The following is a 17,676-nucleotide window of genomic DNA, read 5'->3' as shown; positions in this document are numbered from 1 at the left end:
TCAACAACAAACAACAATCCTGATGCCCCCCTCCACATTTGACCTCAAATGCTGAGCAGGTTTGACTTTGAGAGTATCTACACCAGGCCAGTCATTTCCCAGGGCAATAAGCAGATACCTTCTTGCATCAACCGCTGTAAACACTTGCAGAAGCTGACGATTAAAATCAGACTTTCGACCCCGTTTTTTGCCACTGTTGGCGCCAACTTTTGAGACAGATTTGTGTGCACTGAACTGTATTATTTTTAAAAAACCATGAAACTCTTTTTGTCTTTATTTCGTCTCGGCAGTTTAAGGGTTCTACGCCTCAATTAGCATCACGCATACTTTATTCGTTCCCGTTTCCACAAAAAAAATAATGTGACAATGCGAACCAAATTTTAGAATCTGAAATGGCGATTGAACGTGCAAATTATTTCGCATAACTGGTCCATTAGAAGATGGAGGATTGTGTAAACGCCTTGTTTCGATTTTTAACTCAACTCGGAACTTGCCCTGCCCTCTCATAGAAAGAACCAAAACTCCTTCTCGTTACGGAGATCGTTTCCATGACTATGGTGTCAGTGTAGAATACACGTTTGCTTAGTTAGATTTGACAGTATTAGAGGTTTTTTTAAAAAAGCATTGGCGATGGTAAGCAGCTCCAAGAAATACAAGCTTTTTCGTGTGTGTTAAAGGCAACTGGTAAAATTCACTCTGGACTAAACAAGAAATTGCAAAGCGTGCGGTGAAATGAATGTTGAGTTTGAAATCGACGCAGATCTGCTCTTTTCCAACGATGGGTCGGATCGTGATGATATAATCAGTGACATGAAATCTGCTATCGACGAGGGGGATTCGCTTCACCTCGCTGGGGGGCCGCACCGTGTTAGTTTTCACATGATAAATGCTCCTATCAAAGGCGAAAACGTGAGATTCTGGCAACAACTAGGGGCTTTTCACAGTAACTTCACTGAAGCCTACTCGTGACAATAAGCGATTTTCATTTCATTTCATTTCAGAATAGCAGGCGACCTTGCACTGGTGAAATAGTTCTCAGTTCATGGCCGAGCAGCCGGCGAGACAACGTGAGCACCAGTACAAAACAAAAATTAAGGCATGGCTACTTCAGATGTCAAGATGTTCACAGGAATTTTCCAGCAGGCTTGACACGCTTTTATTTGGAACGACATCTTTCAAAAATGATGTCGCTGCTTGAATCTTAAGCATTATTTGATTGTGACAAGATATTTGACCATTAGACGAGTTTTTTTTTAAAATTGAATAACGTGTGCCTTGGCACCGACCACTCTTGGCGAGGAACGACTTCGACAATTGGACCCTGCTCCTGGCCACTTGTTTCGAAAACGTGACAACGACACTGAACCGTTTCCGGGAAAGGAATGATTCAGGATGCACGCCTTGATTTAGCGATCCGAAATCCACCTCACTCGATGCCTTTGAGATTTCAACGAATGTCAAAAGGGTTACCCAGAAATTCGTTTGTCCTTTGATTTTGAAACAAGGCATCTTGCTTCCAGGTGAGTTGGAGAGAATGAAATACTTGATCGGATGTTTGCAAATCGCTTCCTGGGCGATAGGAGAAATCTCCAGCATTGGACAGAAAACCTGTTTTTTTTTCTCATTCAGCTGATGTTCCGAGTTTTTCCGAGTTCGTAACCCTGGCTGTCCAGGGCAGTACAAAATATTTCTTGCTCTAAAAGCATTTTAAAAAATACGTGTAATCCAGTAGCAAAACGGGTTGCAGACATGTCACCATTTGTGAAACTCGACAGAATGAAAAAGCAACTCGCTGAGTTCTGTTTTGTGCAACAGCGGCGGTTATATTGAAATCTCTTAATCCTAATACTTTTTTTGAGGTGGGGGGGGGGGGAGGGTTAAATAAAATATAGAAATCAAGCAGACCCCCCCCCCCCAATTAAGAGTCACTTTTCGAATAATGACCCCAATGCATTTTGCTGGATACACTCAATTTTTCCTCCTCTCGAGAAGATATTTGTGTAAAAAGACAAATGTTTTTGTTGAGGTACTGGCGTTTACACTGGGTTAAGTGAACTCAATGAGCCCCTAAAACCTAGTGGTGTTCTTCATAAATAATGCATCCCCCCCCCCCCCCCCCATGTTGGGTACATATTAATGCAGAAGGCGTTAAAGCATTGATGTTGACGTTTAACAGTAGGTCTATCACCATCATTTGTCGCTGTCTTATTTCGCCTGTGCATCAGATTTCCAAATTGCTCATGTCTCATAAAATGCACAGTGTTACCCAACGTGAGAACTTACTTGGAGCAACGGCCGCGTGAGCCTTAATGATTTGAACTGACACTTCATTTCAGTGTGACTGCAGGTTTTTTTTTGGACCGGTGTTCTGGGCGCCGTTTCTTAAAATTTAGGATTGGGGAAATCCGCAGCAGCTAAGATTGCGTTGAGAATTTACTGTGCTCAGCTGTTTGTAAGATGCGGGCAATATCTCGGCTCTCGCGCGTCTTTCACATTTCAAACCGATTTCCAATTTGACCTGACACAGCAAAACCCTAACAATAATCGGCCACCTATTTATTTACCCCCGTTATCTATGTTCCCTCCCAAAAAAAAAATCAGGAATCCTTAACAGCAAATACAGAAAATGCCGGACAATGTCAGCAGGTCTGACAGCATCTGTGGAGAGAGAATAGGGAGCTAACGTTTCGAGTATAATAATCTTTATTACTATCACAAGTAGGCTTACATTAACACTGCAATGAAGTTACTGTGAAAAGCCGCTAGTCGCCACATTCCGGCGCCTGTTCGGGTACACAGAGGGAGAATTCAGAATGTCCAAATTACCTAATAGCACATCTTTCGGGATTCTCTTTGTCAAAGCTTTAATCCTTAGCCCTGGTTGCTAAACACTGCCACCAAATTTAACGCTTTGATAAACTTTCACTGCGTTCAAACGGAGGCAAAGATTTGTATGTAACACCTGTGCAATATTTCACTTCTGGTTTTATATCAGGTACACCCACACGCCCTAAATGGGTATCATCACAGTTGAAATTCCAAACGATGACTTTTCCTGCTTGAGCCATTCGAGTTGTTCCCTGTGTGTAAAATGTGGGAAATACTGTGTAGGGCGCTGTTAAAATGTCGCTTTAAGTGAACTGCGACTCCTATGCGTTCATCATTAGAATTACTCCGCGCAAGCCCCGCCAATGAAAGTGCCAATCGAGGGGTGCATGCACGAGGAAGAGCCCTGGGATTGTTTTGTCACGCGTGGCTGGAGCAAATGATCGTCCGAAAGGCAACTTGTCTCTTGCAGAGGGACAAGAAAAAACTGCCATTTCCAAGCCAGCGCTCAAGCCTTCGCCAACTCCCGGCTGTAAGAGATCAATAGAAATCGCGGCGCCCAGAGGAGCTGGCACCTGGATAGGAGGTGGGGCGGGGAGGGGGGGGGGGGGGGGAAGAGGGGGGGAGGGGGGGAAGAGGGGGGGAGGGGGGAGGGGGGGAAGAGGGGGGAGGGGGGGAAGAGGGGGGAGGGGGGGAAAAGTGAGGAAGGGGATCGGTCCTCAGAAAGCCCACCGGCTGATATCGGTAAACGAAAGGTGCATTTTTGTTTGTGTGTGTGGCTGTGCCGAGTTGCGATGCTGTGTGTGGACCAATCTTACATTGTGTGTGTGTGTGGGGGGGGGGGGGGGGGGGTGATATCTTGTCATAAACCTGTTTTTAGGGGGGGGGTACTAAATATCAGTCACATTCTAAATATGTAGCCTAGATTCTGATAAAACCCAAATGGTTTTAATGATGATAGAAATATAGATTTAAGAAAAATCAAGATCTTACTGTTTAGTAGTAACCTTCTAAACGCGAGCTTGTTTATTTGGTCTAGTGCGTTTAAAAATCAAGAACTGATACGATCAAATCAAAACATTTTGGCTGGTGCTGGCTTAATGAGATTTAACGATCTAATTAATGTAATATTCAGCCTGGGTTAAGAATTAGCATGTAGCTTGAATCTAATGTTACAGCCAGTATTTGCTAAGTCTGGATTCCACCCCCGCTCCCCCCCCCCCCCCCCCCCCCCCCCCGACACACACACACAATGTTTTAATGACTTTAAGCAACCCGAGCATTCATTAATGGCGATCCTCGATCAGAGTAGCATAGCTGGTGGAAGAGAAAAACAGGCAGACAGATGGACAGACAATGGGGCATCAGATTGACTCCGCTGAATAGCATCAAATGAACAGTCCTCCTGACTTTCCTCTTGTACACAATGGAAGAGAGAGGGAGGGAGGGAGAGAGAGAGCGAGGCATTCACCCACATCGCCTCTTCCTTGAGCTTTTGGACAATCGGATCACCGTGAAGGGGAAATTCAGTCTTCGCGTCTAAACCCAGCAACCCGCTCCAACCCTGCACATTAAAGCAGCAAGTTCCACTTTTGCAACTTGTCTCCCCCCCCCCCCCCCCACCAACAAACAAAAAAAGCAGTGGCTTTTTCGGGGGCTGAATATTTCCAGCGAGGCTGCCTCCAACCCCTGGCTGCCTTTTTTTTTTGGTTTTTGCAGTGGAGATAATTCTGTTCATCCCGGCGTCTTCATGTTAAATTGATTTCGCACGCGTGTCACTTCGGCATTGTCAGCAAGAAGAAAGATTGAAATTCGCTCCGAGGAGAGGAGGGGAATGAATGGGCGGTGAAATACGGTGCCATGCCTTCAAGTGTCACTGGACTGGAGAAAGTGAGAGCCGGCGAAGTTATTTCGCAATTCAGCAGCGAGAGGGGTTGAATGGGCCACGCTTTGAGCTCCGAATTGGAGGGAATCAAACCTTTTAATGTCGCAATCAGCGAGCTCCTAATCGAACCTCAGAGCAAGAGGTCAAAAACGTGAAGCAAGTGTCGCCAGAATTATGGACGAGGTTCAAATCGCCGTCTGTGTTTTATGGATAGAAACATATCTATCTTTACTACCGCTGTCACCACTGAATGCCGTGGACATATTAAACACCAGCTCCCACATCAGAAGTTACTGCCTCGGCTAATTTGGGTATGAGCTCTCTCTCTCTGTCTCTCTTTCTGTCTCTCCAGCCCTCGTGATAAAATATTTGGACAGTGCTTCTGAGGCGCTTCAACGTCTTCAGAAAGTGCTTCAACATCTTCGCAAGCCTCGAAGTTACCCCACCTCCTTCCAATCAATGTGCCGAACAACCAACAGATTAGCAAAATGTTGACCCTTCCAATTACTTGGACAATCGACCCATTCATTTGTAATTAATATTAACTAGGCCTAAATATGTCGTTAAAATAGCCAATTATATATCAAAACGGATAAACCCCGTTGATAATTCATCCCATGCGTTCGAATTGGAGAGATGGATAAACCTTCAAGCCATTTACAATATCTGGCTGCATTCTGAACGTATATGTGTTGATTTTATGTATCCCCCCACTTCTCCACTCCATAATAACGTTTAAAAGTCGGAGGGTACATTTTATAGCGTCTTGCGCTTCTGTCTGCCCACAACGCGCACGTAACTTTATTTCTTGACCCTGTTTAGCTCCAGCGTGTTTAACATTTTGGGATAGTGGGTTGTGGGGTATGGGGGGGGGGGGGGGGGGGCAAGGCAGACAGAAACAGAATGTCATTTGTACCAAACTGTCCTTTCCCATAGTTTTCGGGGAGCTCAGATTTCATCCCTCACAGTTCCCCTTGCTCTGGGTCACCAGTAAAATAGGTCCACGAGCAGGACTTCCGACCTGGTCTGTTGTCAGAATAATCACTTGCACTGTGTTTTTGGAATGGGTCGAGTGGATTTGTTTATTGTCACGTGTATCGAGGTGCAGTTATTCTGCATACAGTTCATTCCTTACAATTAAAGAAAATACATAATAGGGCAAACATCAAATAGACACAGGCATCGGATGAAGCAGACAGGAGTATAGCACTACTCAATAGAGAAGATGTGTGCAGTGATCAGATCAGTCCATAAGAGGGTGGTTTAGGAGTCTGGTTAACAGCGGGGAAGAAGCTGTTTTTGAATCTGTTAGTGTTACAGCTGCAATGTTTCAAGTATTACTTGTGATAAGATTGTTTAATTCGGATTGTTTAATTCGGGCGTGGAGATGTCTGAAAATCGCCCAGCTTCCACCAACGCAGCTTGAGGACCCAGCTTTGAAAAGCTCGAACCGAAATTGAACATCCCGAGTAATTAAACTGTCCCATCTTGTCTCACAGGTGCACTATGGAATTTAGCCCTTTCTCTAAGGGACTATGGGCAGGTGACAACAAATTTCTGCATCATCACTTCACTGATATTCTAACCAGTGTGCACATTACACGGGAGATCCCTGAGGACGCGATCTTCGGCCCCTGTATCCTCCAGAACGCTTTTTATGACACCATAGCCTTCATTGCGTTGAAATCTTCAGACCGAAAGAGTGTCCCTTACGTGTTCAGGGTAAGAAACCTTCTAACCCAGGCTAGAGACACTGGCCTTCGTGTTACATTGAAGTTAGGATTGGGAATACTGGGGGAAATATCCATCCCTGAGAGAGAGGTAAATTCGCAACCTCTCGAAAGTTAAGCTTAAGACGGGGTTTTTTGTTGTTGTTGTGTATTTTAGGGACGAATTTCGTTATCATGTGGTTAAGATACATTCTACAGAACTTTTTTGTTTTGTTTTGGTCGGGAATATAGGCACAGGGTAGACCATTCGGCCCCTCGAATGGCCCTGCCATTCGAATTATGGTCAACCATCTACCTCTTCTTCAGTTGTCGTCACTCTTCCCCATGTCCTTTGATGGGCGCCCCCCATTGGCCGGCAGGGAGTCGGGTGCGCTGGAATGCATTTTTGCACCAATGATTCTTTTAAAAATATATAATAAAATGCAGGTGGAATTGGAGATTTCAGAGCTGACTCTGAACGTTTGCTCCCTCCCTAGGTCGATGCAACCGCGATGAGCAGCTCCACGGACGGGGTGTCCTGGTTGAGGCTTGTGCAGGCGGCCAACGACCCGAAGGAGCAGAACCTGGAGGCCTACCTGAAGAGCGGGCAGCTGTACTACCGCTCCATCCGCAGGATCGGCAAAGACGAGGAGCTGTTCGTGTGGTACGACAAGGAACTCTCCACCCTGCTGGGCTTCACCGATATCCAAACCCCAGCTGGCTCCAACGGTGAGGAGCCGCGGCGGGCAGCAGTCACAATTCTGGGGCAGCAGAGAGTGAAACAGAGAGCCGGGGGCGGGGGGGGGGGGGGGAGAGAGAAAACCGAGTGATACAATTTCCACTTCATCCAGGGTGGACTTCAATTTTGACTTGAATTCCTGAAAAAAAAAAATCCAAGCCCGACGGACGCTTAAATAAACACAGGAAGTACTTGGACAATCTCAGCATGTCTGACAGCATCTGAGGAGGGAGGAGGGAGGTACCCCGAGTCTGGATGACTTAGTCTTAGACTAAGAGTAAGTTTCAGACTAACTCTAAGACTAAGTAACTAACTCTAACACGAAGTCTAAGACTGACTAACTCTAAGACAAAGAGTAAGTTTGAGACTAACTCTAAGACGAAGTAATTAACTCTAAGACCAGCTGTAAGACTAAGTGACTAACTGTCAGACTAAGAATAAGTCTGAGACCAACTCTAAGACTAAGTAATTAACTCTAAGACTAAGTCTAAGACTAGGTAACTAACTCTAAGACTAAGTCTAAGACGGACTCCAACTTTAAGACAATGTAACTCTAAGTCTAAGACTAACTCTAAGACTAAGTGACTAACTGTAAGACTGAGTAAGTCTGAGACTAAGTTACTAAATAACTAACTCTAAGAATAAGTCTAAGACTAAGTAACTAACTTTAAGACTAACTCTAAGACTAAGTTACTAACTCAAAGACTAAGTAACTATCTCGCAGTCTATTAATAACCAACTCAAAGACTAACTCTAAGACTAAGTAACTAAATCAAGACTAAGTCTAAGACTGAGTAACTAACTCTAGACCAGTTGTAAGACTAAGTGACTAACTGTAAGACTAAGAGTAAGCCTGAGACCAGCTCTAAGACTAAATAACTAACTCTAAGACTAAATAACTAACTCTAAGACTAACTCTAAGACTGAGTAACTAAGTCAACTCCCGTCTCTCTCCACAGATGCGGTCAGACCTGCTGAGATTGTCCAGCATTTCCTGTTTCTTTTTCAGATTCCAGCATCCGCAGTAATTCGATTTAGTGGACGCTTCAATAAACTTGCTTGATTGGTTTTCAACCATGAGATTGTTGCATAAAATGGACAAGCCGAGTGGAACAACTGGGCCCAAATAAATGGCAGCAAAATACTGCGGATGCTGGAAATGTGAAGTAAAGACGGAGGGTGCTGGGTAGACTGGGCAGGCCTGGATGTGGAGAGAGAGAAAGAGAGTTTACATTTCCAGTCTACATGATCATTTCAGACTCGAAAAGTTCACTTTCTCTTGCCAGACCCGCTGGGTTGAACCAGCATTTTCTGTTTTTCATTTAAGGCCAAATAAGTGGCTATCTCCGTTAAGTTTGAGATGTGTTGAGCAGAGAGTTTTGGAAAGCTAACATCAAACACCATTTGGGTGCCTTAAGTGGCGCGCCTGGCTTTTGAAAGGGCCCGCCTAATAGAGATACATCGATTTGTTCAAAATGACACACCGAGAAAGGAGATTAGGATGCCAGATTGCCAGTGACACATGCATTCTGACAGTCCCGGACCAGGTCTCAATGGACAGGACACACATTGGTGCAAAATATTTAATTGACCAGTCGGGGAGAGGGGGGGGGGGGGGGAAGGTTGAAAATGCCACACTTTAACAACATTAAGTGGCCCTGAGGTTGAAGGGCAGCAGTCGGAATCTCGGGGGTACCTCGGCGTCCCAATCCCTCCCTCACCTCCCCTGATGTGCGGCTGGGTTCAATAATTCCAGCACCTCTCAATTCCGAGTACAGCCGCCCACATGGCCAGGAGAAACAAATGCTCTGGCCTCTTCCGCATTTATTCCACCAAACCGAATAGAGCCACACTCCCAGAAACCTCGCAACTGAACGAACCAACAATGTAACATGAACCCATTTTAGCATTTCAAATAAAAATGCTTTAATACCAATTTCTTTTCCGTTTCAGATTCTGCTAATGCCTCCCTTCATTTAGAAAGTAGGGTAACATATTCAGATTGTTGCACATTAAGACTGAAAATCAGATCATCCTAGACCACATCTTTTACTCTGTTAAAGGTTACTGCACCCAAATCGGACAGGGGAATGGAACGCCGTCTCTGCAAAGTGGCATTATTATTCATTGCCTATCTGTCATAAGAACATAAGAACTAGGAGCAGGAGTAGGCCATCTGGCCCCTGGAGCCTGCTCCACCATTCAATTAGATCATGGCTGATCTTTTGTGGACTCAGCTCCACTTTCCGGCCCGAACACCATAACCCTTAATCCCTTTATTCTTCAAAAAACTATCTATCTTTATCTTAAAAACATTTAATGAAGGAGCCTCTACTGCTTCACTGGGCAAAGAATTCCATAGATTCACAACCCTTTGGGTGAAGAAGTTCCTCCTAAACTCAGTCCTAAATCTACTTCCCCTTATTTTGAGGCTATGCCCCCTAGTTCTGCTTTCACCCGCCAGTGGAAACAACCTGCCCGCATCTATCCTATCTATTCCCTTCATAATCTTATATGTTTCTATAAGATCCCCCCTCATCCTTCTAAATTCCAACGAGTACAGTCCCAGTCTACTCAACCTCTCCTCGTAATCCACCCCCTTCAGCTCTGGGATTAACCTAGTGAATCTCCTCTGCACACCCTCCAGTGCCAGTACGTCCTTTCTCAAGTAAGGAGACCAAAACTGAACACAATACTCCAGGTGTGGCCTCACTAACACCTTGTACAATTGCAGCAGAACCTCCCTAGTCTTAAACTCCACCCCTCTAGCAATGAAGGACAAAATTCCATTTGCCTTCTTAATCACCTGTTGCACCTGAAAACCAACTTTTTGCGACTCATGCACTAGCACACCCAGGTCTCTCTGCACAGCAGCATGTTTTAATATTTTATCATTTAAATAATAATCCCTTTTGCTGTTATTCCTTCCAAAATGGATAACCTCACATTTGTCAACGTTGTATTCCATCTGCCAGACCCTAGCCCATTCACTTAGCCTATCCAAATCCCTCTGCAGACTTCCAGTATCCTCTGCACTTTTTGCTTTACCACTTATCTTAGTGTTGTCTGCAAACTTGGACACATTGCCCTTGGTCCCCAACTCCAAATCATCTATGTAAATTGTGAACAGTTGTGGGCCCAACACTGATCCCTGAGGGACACCACTAGCTACTGATTGCCAACCAGAGAAACACCCATTAATCCCCACTCTTTGCTTTCTATTAATTAACCAATCCTCTATCCATGCTACTACTTTCCCCTTAATGCCATGCATCTTTATCTTATGCAACAACCTTTTGTGTGGCACCTTGTCAAAGGCTTTCTGGAAATCCAGATATACCACATCCATTGGCTCCCCGTTATCTACCGCACTGTTAATGTCCTCAAAACATTCCACTAAATTAGTTAGGCACGACCTGCCCTTTATGAACCCATGCTGCGTCTGTCCAATGGGACAATTTCCATCCCGATGCCTCGCTATTTCTTCCTTGATGATAGATTCCAGCATCTTCCCTACTACCGAAGTTAAGCTCACTGGCCTATAATTACCTGCTTTCTGCCTACCTCCTTTTTTAAACAGTGGTGTCACGTTTGCTAATTTCCAATCCGCCGGGACCACCCCAGAGTCTAGTGAATTTTGGTAAATTATCACTAGTGCATTTGCAATTTCCCTAGCCTTCTCTTTTAGCACTCTGGGATGCATTCCATCAGGTCCAGCACTCACAGCACTGCTGTCAATGTCCGCCTGTGTCCCCTGGCATGTGTGGGCACGATGGACCATTCAGTTTGGGGTTATAGCCCCAGAAATGATACAGCACAGAAGGAGGCCATTCGGCCCATCTTGCCCATGCCAGCCCGAGGACACTCGGGCGCCCTTTCTAATCCCACCTTCCTGCACCGCATTTGCCGACGCCCTCAGCCCCTGGATGGGAGGTTCGAGTACACCCCGGAGAGAAACTCCTGGGCCTCTTCAGCCAGACATCCTCAAACTCAGGTGTCCCCTTATAAGCCGCCCCCTCCCCCCCCCCCCCAAGGAAAATATTTTGAAAGAGGAATTATCCCTGGGGCCCACGGGCAATATTTATCCCTCCAGTCAACGTGTTAAATCTCCACCTGTTCATTTTCTCACAGGAAACACACAAACAAGGAGCAGGAGGAGGAATAGGCCATTCAGCCCCTCGAGCCTGCTCTGCCATGCAATAAGATCATGGCTGATCCCATAGTAACCACAAATCCAGCCTGCACCCCATAATCTTTCCAACCCCCCCCCCCCCACCCCTTACCAAGACTCCTTTATAAATATTGGAGGTGGCACAGTGGTTAGCACTGCTGTCTCACAGCATCACCCGGGTTCAATTCTAGCCTTGGGTGGCTGTCTGTGTCTGCGTAGGTTTTCTCCGGGTGCTCCGGTTTCCCCCCACAGACCAAATATGTGCAGGTTAGATGGGGTTACAGGGATAGGACAGGGTAGAGGGCCTGGGTAAGGAGCAGGGAGCTCTTTTGGAGGGGTCGGTGCAGACTCGATGGGCCGAATGGCCTCCTTCTGAACTGTAGAGATTCATAGTATCATAGAATTTACAGTGCAGAAGGAGGCCATTCGGCCCATCAAGTCTGCACCGGCCCTTACAAAGAGCACCCTACTCAAGCCCACGTATCTACACTAACCTGTAACCCAGTAACCCCCACTTAACATTTTTTTGAACACTAAGGGGCAATTTAGCACGGCCAATCTGCACATCTTTGGACTGTGGGAGGAAACCCGAGCACCCGGAGGAAACCCACGCAGACATGGGGAGAACGTGCAGACTCCGCACAGACAGTGACCCAGCAGGGAATCGTACCTGGGACCCTGGCGCTATGAAGCAACTGTGCTAACCACTATGCTACCGTGCTGCCCAGATTCTTTGACTGATTCCAGGGCCTTTTCTTTTAGGAACAGAGCTTCAAAGACTTGTGTGTGAAAAATAAAAGGCAGATTGGCTGCAGGGACCCCACATCCCAGCAATGACAGCATTTCAGAACTGCTCTAAAACCCACCACATTTCCATCTCTCCTTAGCTCCCAAGAAAGTCAAACAGTCTGGAAACATTTCTCTCTCCACCGAGGCTGCCAGACCGCGCCCCCCACCCCCCCTCCACACACACCACTTTCAGACATTGATTCAGGAAGTTAAGAGCTCTGTGGGTCTGCTCGGTTAGGTAAATGTGGATGATGCAGTGAAAATGCAGGTTGTGGGCGCGAGTTGCTAATGGCAATTTTCTTTCTGTCTCAGCCTTCAGATGCGGAGACTGCGACCAGGAGCTGAAATATGAGAATCCCTACCTGGCCCACGTGCGGTTCCTGTGCAGTAAGGGGAAGGGTTACCTGGCCTGGAGGGACTTCCAAGCTCTTGGCTTTGGTCACAGCGGCCCGTTCAAGGAGCCGCACAAGATCACCGAGGTCAGGGCCAAGGACAAAGTGACCAATTTCCACAGGATAGCCCACGACTTGGAGCATTCCAAAAAGAAGCCAGACGAGGGGCGGCCCGTGGCGGGGAGGAACTCGGGCAAGAGGAAGCAAGACTGGGAAGAGGATGACAAACTGAGGAAGAGTGTCTTGTTGGAGAAAACCAATCACTTAGCCCGGGATCAGGGAGGGGTGTGGAAGGAAGATTCGGGAGTGTGCCCTGCTGCCCTCGCCCTATCCGTCTGGAAGCTGAACTCGGATAGTTTCTTGTTGAAGAAGGATTCCTCCAAACATGGCACCAGCGCGTTCACAGAATTCCGCCGGCAGCGAGAGCAGGGCAAAGCCAGGGCAGAGGGGCAGGACAAAGGGGGCAGCCCACACCTCTCCAGGAAGGTGGGTCTCACAACAGACGTTGTCCTCAGTTCCACAGGGAGCGCTTTCTCGTCGGTGCTGCCCTCCAGCAGCCGGGGGCGAGAGAAGAACCCGTTCAGGAGGGCGGGCGAGGTTCCCGCCGGCCTGCTAGCCCACTCACTCCACTCCCGCCCCGATTCCGCTGTCGATTTAACCGACTCCCTGTCCTCAGCTCACCTCCTGGGCCATGCCAACGTGTTAGGCACCAAATTCATCAGCGCCGACCTCAGCAATCCACACCTCTTGCACACGGGTGTCACCTCCAACAGCCCGTTTGGGTACCCCGCCGACATGTGGCCGAAGCCCACCGTTGTCCAGCTCCAGTCCACATCCTCACTCACCCTCCTCCCGCCCTCCTACACCTCTTTCGCCGTATCCGCCCAGAACTGGTGCGCCAAATGTAACGCCTCCTTCCGAATGACTTCCGACCTGGTGTTCCACATGAGGTCCCATCACAAGAAGGAGTACGCCGCCGACTACCTGAGCCACAGGAGGCGGGAGGAAAAGCTCACCTGCCCCATCTGTAACGAATTCTTTCGGGAGCGCCACCACCTGTCCCGACACATGACATCTCACAACTGAGACCTGGGTTAAAATGGGAAACAAAAGGAGGCGATGGAGGTGTGTGTGTGAACTCTCGAAGTGATGTGGCTCCATCCACACTGGGCATCAGTAACAGCCTCTCTGGCCTCGAACACTCGCAAAGCTGGTGAGCCAGCCAGTGGCATCCCAAGCAGCTTTAATATCCAACAGAAAAATGTCGCAAATTTTAATCAGAGCGGGAAATAGAAACACTGGAAAGGAGTGTCATCAAGTTGCATTTTCAGAAGAACCAAATTGAATCGCCCAATGCACTCAAGTACGAATGAAACACCCACTCGAACTCTGTACAGTAATACATCCCTCTTTTGAAATGCTGTTAAATTAGTGCATAGAACATGTAACTGATAAAGCGGTCCCCAGTTTTAATTTCTTTGCGTTTGGATAATTACTTTTGAGAATACACTATATATATATATATCTGCAATTTCCTTGTCAATCCATTCTTGTACCCTAACTCCCCAAATGAATTACACAGTTTGATATTGAGCAGGATATGGAGGCTGTGCAAAACCAATTTCTACAAAAGCTTTTCTAAATGATTAAGTGTGCTCCTGATCATCTGTCCGAACAGGGTCTGGTGATTGTTTTTAAATTGCCAGATACACACATGTCTGACCACTCTTGAAAATGGGTCTAATCCACACCATTCTGATCGGGCTGTGAACAGAGTCGAGGCAGTCAGGCTAGTGTCCAATGTAGATGCCAAAAGGCTTAAGAAAGCCATCGTGCAGTCAATTGTTTGACTTGGGACCAAAAGGACAAACACTAACGAACGATAGACCAGTCCAGAAAAGAAAAGGTGCCCATCTATTCATTCAATGCACCCCTCCCTCTGATTTCTGTCAATCAGCCAGATTTAGCCACAGTGAAGAGGGACTCTTTGTATTGAGAGACTGATGGATGTTTCCTTCATCAAAACTATTTACTGGTCACTCGAGATCAATGCTACAGTGTTTGCAATGCAGGCGAATTGAATTATCATAGAACTTACAGTGCAGAAGGAGGCCATTCGGCCCATCGAGTCTGCACCGGCTCTTGGAAAGAGCACCCTACCCAAGGTCAACACCTCCACCCTATCCCCATAACCCAGTAACCCCACCCAACACTAAGGGCAATTTTGGACACTAAGGGCAATTTATCATGGCCAATCCACCTAACCTGCACATCTTTGGACTGTGGGAAGAAACAGGAGCACCCGGAGGAAACCCACGCACACACGGGGAGGATGTGCAGACTCCGCACAGACAGTGACCCAAGCTGGAATCGAACCTGGGACCCTGGAGCTGTGAAGCAATTGTGCTATCCACAAGGCTACCATGCTGCCCCAAATTATTGAGATGAAAAAGTAGCAGTCTAATAATGCTCTCTTGCATTAGCGTTCCATTGTGCATCTCAACTGGGAGTTGAATTGATATTGGCCTTAGCGCGGTGTGAATGTTACATAAGAACTAGGAACAGGAGTAGGCCATCTGGCCCCTCGAGCCTGCTCCGCCATTTAATGAGATCATGGCTGATCTTTGTGGACTCAGCTCCACTCTCCGGCCCGTACACCATATCCCTGAATCCCTTTATTCTTTAGAAAGGTATCTATCTTTTTCTTTAAAACGTTTAAAGAAGGAGCCTCAACTGCTTCACTGGGTAAGGAATTCCAGAGATTCACAACCCTTTGGGTGAAGAAGTTCCTCCTACACTCCGTCCTAAATCTACCTCCCCTTATTTTGAGGCTATGCCCCCTAGTTCTGCTTTCCCCGACCAGTGGAAACAATCTGCCCGCATCTATCCTATCTATTCCCTTCATAATTTTATATGTCTCAATAAGATCCCCCCGCATCCTTCTAAACTCCAATGAGTACAGTCCCAGTCTACTCAACCACTCGTCATAATCTAATCCCCTCAACTCTGGGATCAACCTAGTGAATCTCCTCTGCACTCCCTCCAGTGCCAATATGTCCTTTCTCAGGTAAGGAGACCAAAACTGAACATAATACTCCAGATGCGGCCTCACCAACACCCTATACAATTGCAGCATAACCTCCCTAGTCTTGAACTCCATCCCTCTAGCAATGAAAGACAAAACTCGATTAGCCTTCTTAATCACCTTTTGCACCTGCACACCAACTTTTTACGACTCGTGCACCAGCACACCCAGGTCCCTCTGCACAGCAGCATGTTTTAACATCTTACTGTTTAAATAATAATCCATTCTGCTGTTATTCCTCCCAAAATGGATAGCCTCACACCTGGCAACATTGAATTCCAACTGCCAGACCCTAGCCCATTCACCTAACCTATCCAAATCCTTCTGCAGATTTCCGGTATCCTCTGCCCTTTTTGCTTTACCACTCATCTTAGTGTCGTCTGCAAACTTTGACACATTGCACTTGGTCCCCAACTCCAAATCGTCTATGTAAATTGTGAACAACTGCGGGCCCAACACTGATCCTTGAGGGACCCCACTAGTTACAGGTTGCCAACCAGAGAAACACCCATTTATCCCCACTCTCTGCTTTCTGTTAGTTAACCAATCCTCTACCCATGCTACCACTTTACCCTCAATGCCATGCATCTTTAGTTTATGCAGCAACCTTTTGTGTGGCACCTTGTCAAAAGCTTTCTGGAAATCCAGATATACCACATCCATTGGCTCCCCGTTATCTACTGCACTGGTAACGGCCTCAAAAAATTCTACCAAACTAGTCAGACACGACCTACCCTTTGTGAACCCATGCTGCGTCTGCCCAATGGGACAATTTCCCTCCAGGTGCCCTGCTATTTCCTCCTTAATGATAGATTCCAGCATTTTCCCTACAACCGAAGTTAAGCTTACCCAATATAATTACCCGCTTTCTGCCGACCTCCTTTTTTAAACAGCAGTGTCACGTTTGCTACTTTCCAATCCTCTGGGACCACCCCAGAGTCTAGTGAATTTTGATAAATTATCACTAGTGCGTTTACAATTTCCCTAGCCATCTCTTTTAACACTCTGGGATGCATCCCATCAGGGCCAGGAGACTTGTCTACCTTTAGCCCCATTAGCTTGCCCAATACTGCCTCCTTAGTGATTACAATCATCTCAAGGTCCTCACCTATCATATCCTTATTTCCATCAGTCACTGGCATGTTATTTGTGTCCTCCACTGTGAAGACTGACCCAAAAATCCTGTTCAGCTCCTCAGCCATTTCCCTGTCTCCTATTATTAAATCTCCCTTCTCATCTTCCAAAGGACCAATATTTACCTTAGCCACTCTTTTTTGTCTTATATATTTGTAGAAGCTTTTACTATCTGCTTTTATGTTCTGAGCCAGTTTACTTTCATTGTCTACCTTACTCTTGTTTATGGCTTTTTTAGTAGCTTTCTGTTGTCCCCTAAAGACTTCCCAGTCCTCTAGTCTCCCACTAATTTTTGCCACTTTGTATGTTTTTTCCTTCAATTTGATACTCTCCCTCACCTCCTTAGATATCCATGGTCGATTTTTCCCCTTTCTACCGTCTTTCTTTTTTGTCGGTATGAAACTTTTCTGAACACTGTGAAAGATCGCTCGGAAGGTTCTCCACTGTTCCTCAACTGCTTCACCATGAAGTATTTGCTCCCAGTCTGCCTTAGCTAGTTCTTCTCTCATCCCATTGTAATCGCCTTTGTTTAAGCACAAAACACTAGTGTTAGATTTTACCTTGTCATCCTCCAACTGTATTTTAAATTCCACCATATTGTGGTCGCTCCTTCCAAGAGGATCCCAAACTATGAGATCATTAATCAATCCTGCCTCATTACACAGGACCAGATGTAGGACCGCTTGTTCCCTTGTAGGTTCCATTACATACTGTTCCAGGAAATTATCCCGGGCACATTCAACACAAAAGTGTTGACACTTTTCTCAGTGGCTTTTTGATCCCATTACAACTCTTCCCGGGCAACAAATATTTTTGAATGGAGCTTCTCATCCGAGGGGGTGTTGAAATAATTTCTAGGTTTTAGAAGTTTCCCTCATGGCCAACCGTTCGAGGTGGTCACAGCTCACAAGGTATTGCGAGCACGGGTACCAGGCGGATTATTGAG

The 17,676-nt window shown here is 46.4% G+C and overlaps 1 protein-coding gene across 5 annotated transcripts; it reads left to right on the top strand.

Moving 5' to 3' along the window:
- Positions 1–908: 908 nt before the first annotated feature.
- Positions 909–14,036, top strand: znf488 (zinc finger protein 488). 5 transcript variants are annotated; one of them, XM_072491753.1, is made up of 4 exons: positions 909–1,520; positions 6,211–6,433; positions 6,918–7,149; positions 12,432–14,036. In XM_072491753.1, exons 2-4 carry the CDS (start codon positions 6,218–6,220, stop codon positions 13,595–13,597), a joined length of 1,614 nt encoding a protein of 537 aa, XP_072347854.1. In that variant the 5' UTR covers positions 909–1,520; positions 6,211–6,217; the 3' UTR covers positions 13,598–14,036. The 5 variants fall into 5 exon arrangements, with proteins under 5 accessions (XP_072347854.1, XP_072347853.1, XP_072347852.1 ...); XM_072491752.1 differs by lacking the exon at positions 909–1,520 and adding an exon at positions 3,238–3,358; XM_072491751.1 differs by lacking the exon at positions 909–1,520 and adding an exon at positions 3,239–3,412.
- The last annotated feature ends 3,640 nt before the right edge of the window (positions 14,037–17,676 follow it).

Source organism: Scyliorhinus torazame, chromosome 28 (assembly GCF_047496885.1).
Source record: "Scyliorhinus torazame isolate Kashiwa2021f chromosome 28, sScyTor2.1, whole genome shotgun sequence".
Taxonomy (NCBI): domain Eukaryota; kingdom Metazoa; phylum Chordata; class Chondrichthyes; order Carcharhiniformes; family Scyliorhinidae; genus Scyliorhinus; species Scyliorhinus torazame.
This window is presented reverse-complemented; position numbering and strand designations above follow the sequence as displayed.

Bases quoted from the DNA above. Each gene is read 5' to 3' on its own strand.
- znf488 (XM_072491753.1), top strand. From the start codon at position 6,218: ATGGAATTTAGCCCTTTCTCTAAGGGACTATGGGCAGGTGACAACAAA. The intron at 6,434-6,917 runs GTAAGAAACCTT...CTCCCTCCCTAG, and splicing joins GTGTCCCTTACGTGTTCAGG to GTCGATGCAACCGCGATGAG. The intron at 7,150-12,431 runs GTGAGGAGCCGC...TTTCTGTCTCAG, and splicing joins AACCCCAGCTGGCTCCAACG to CCTTCAGATGCGGAGACTGC.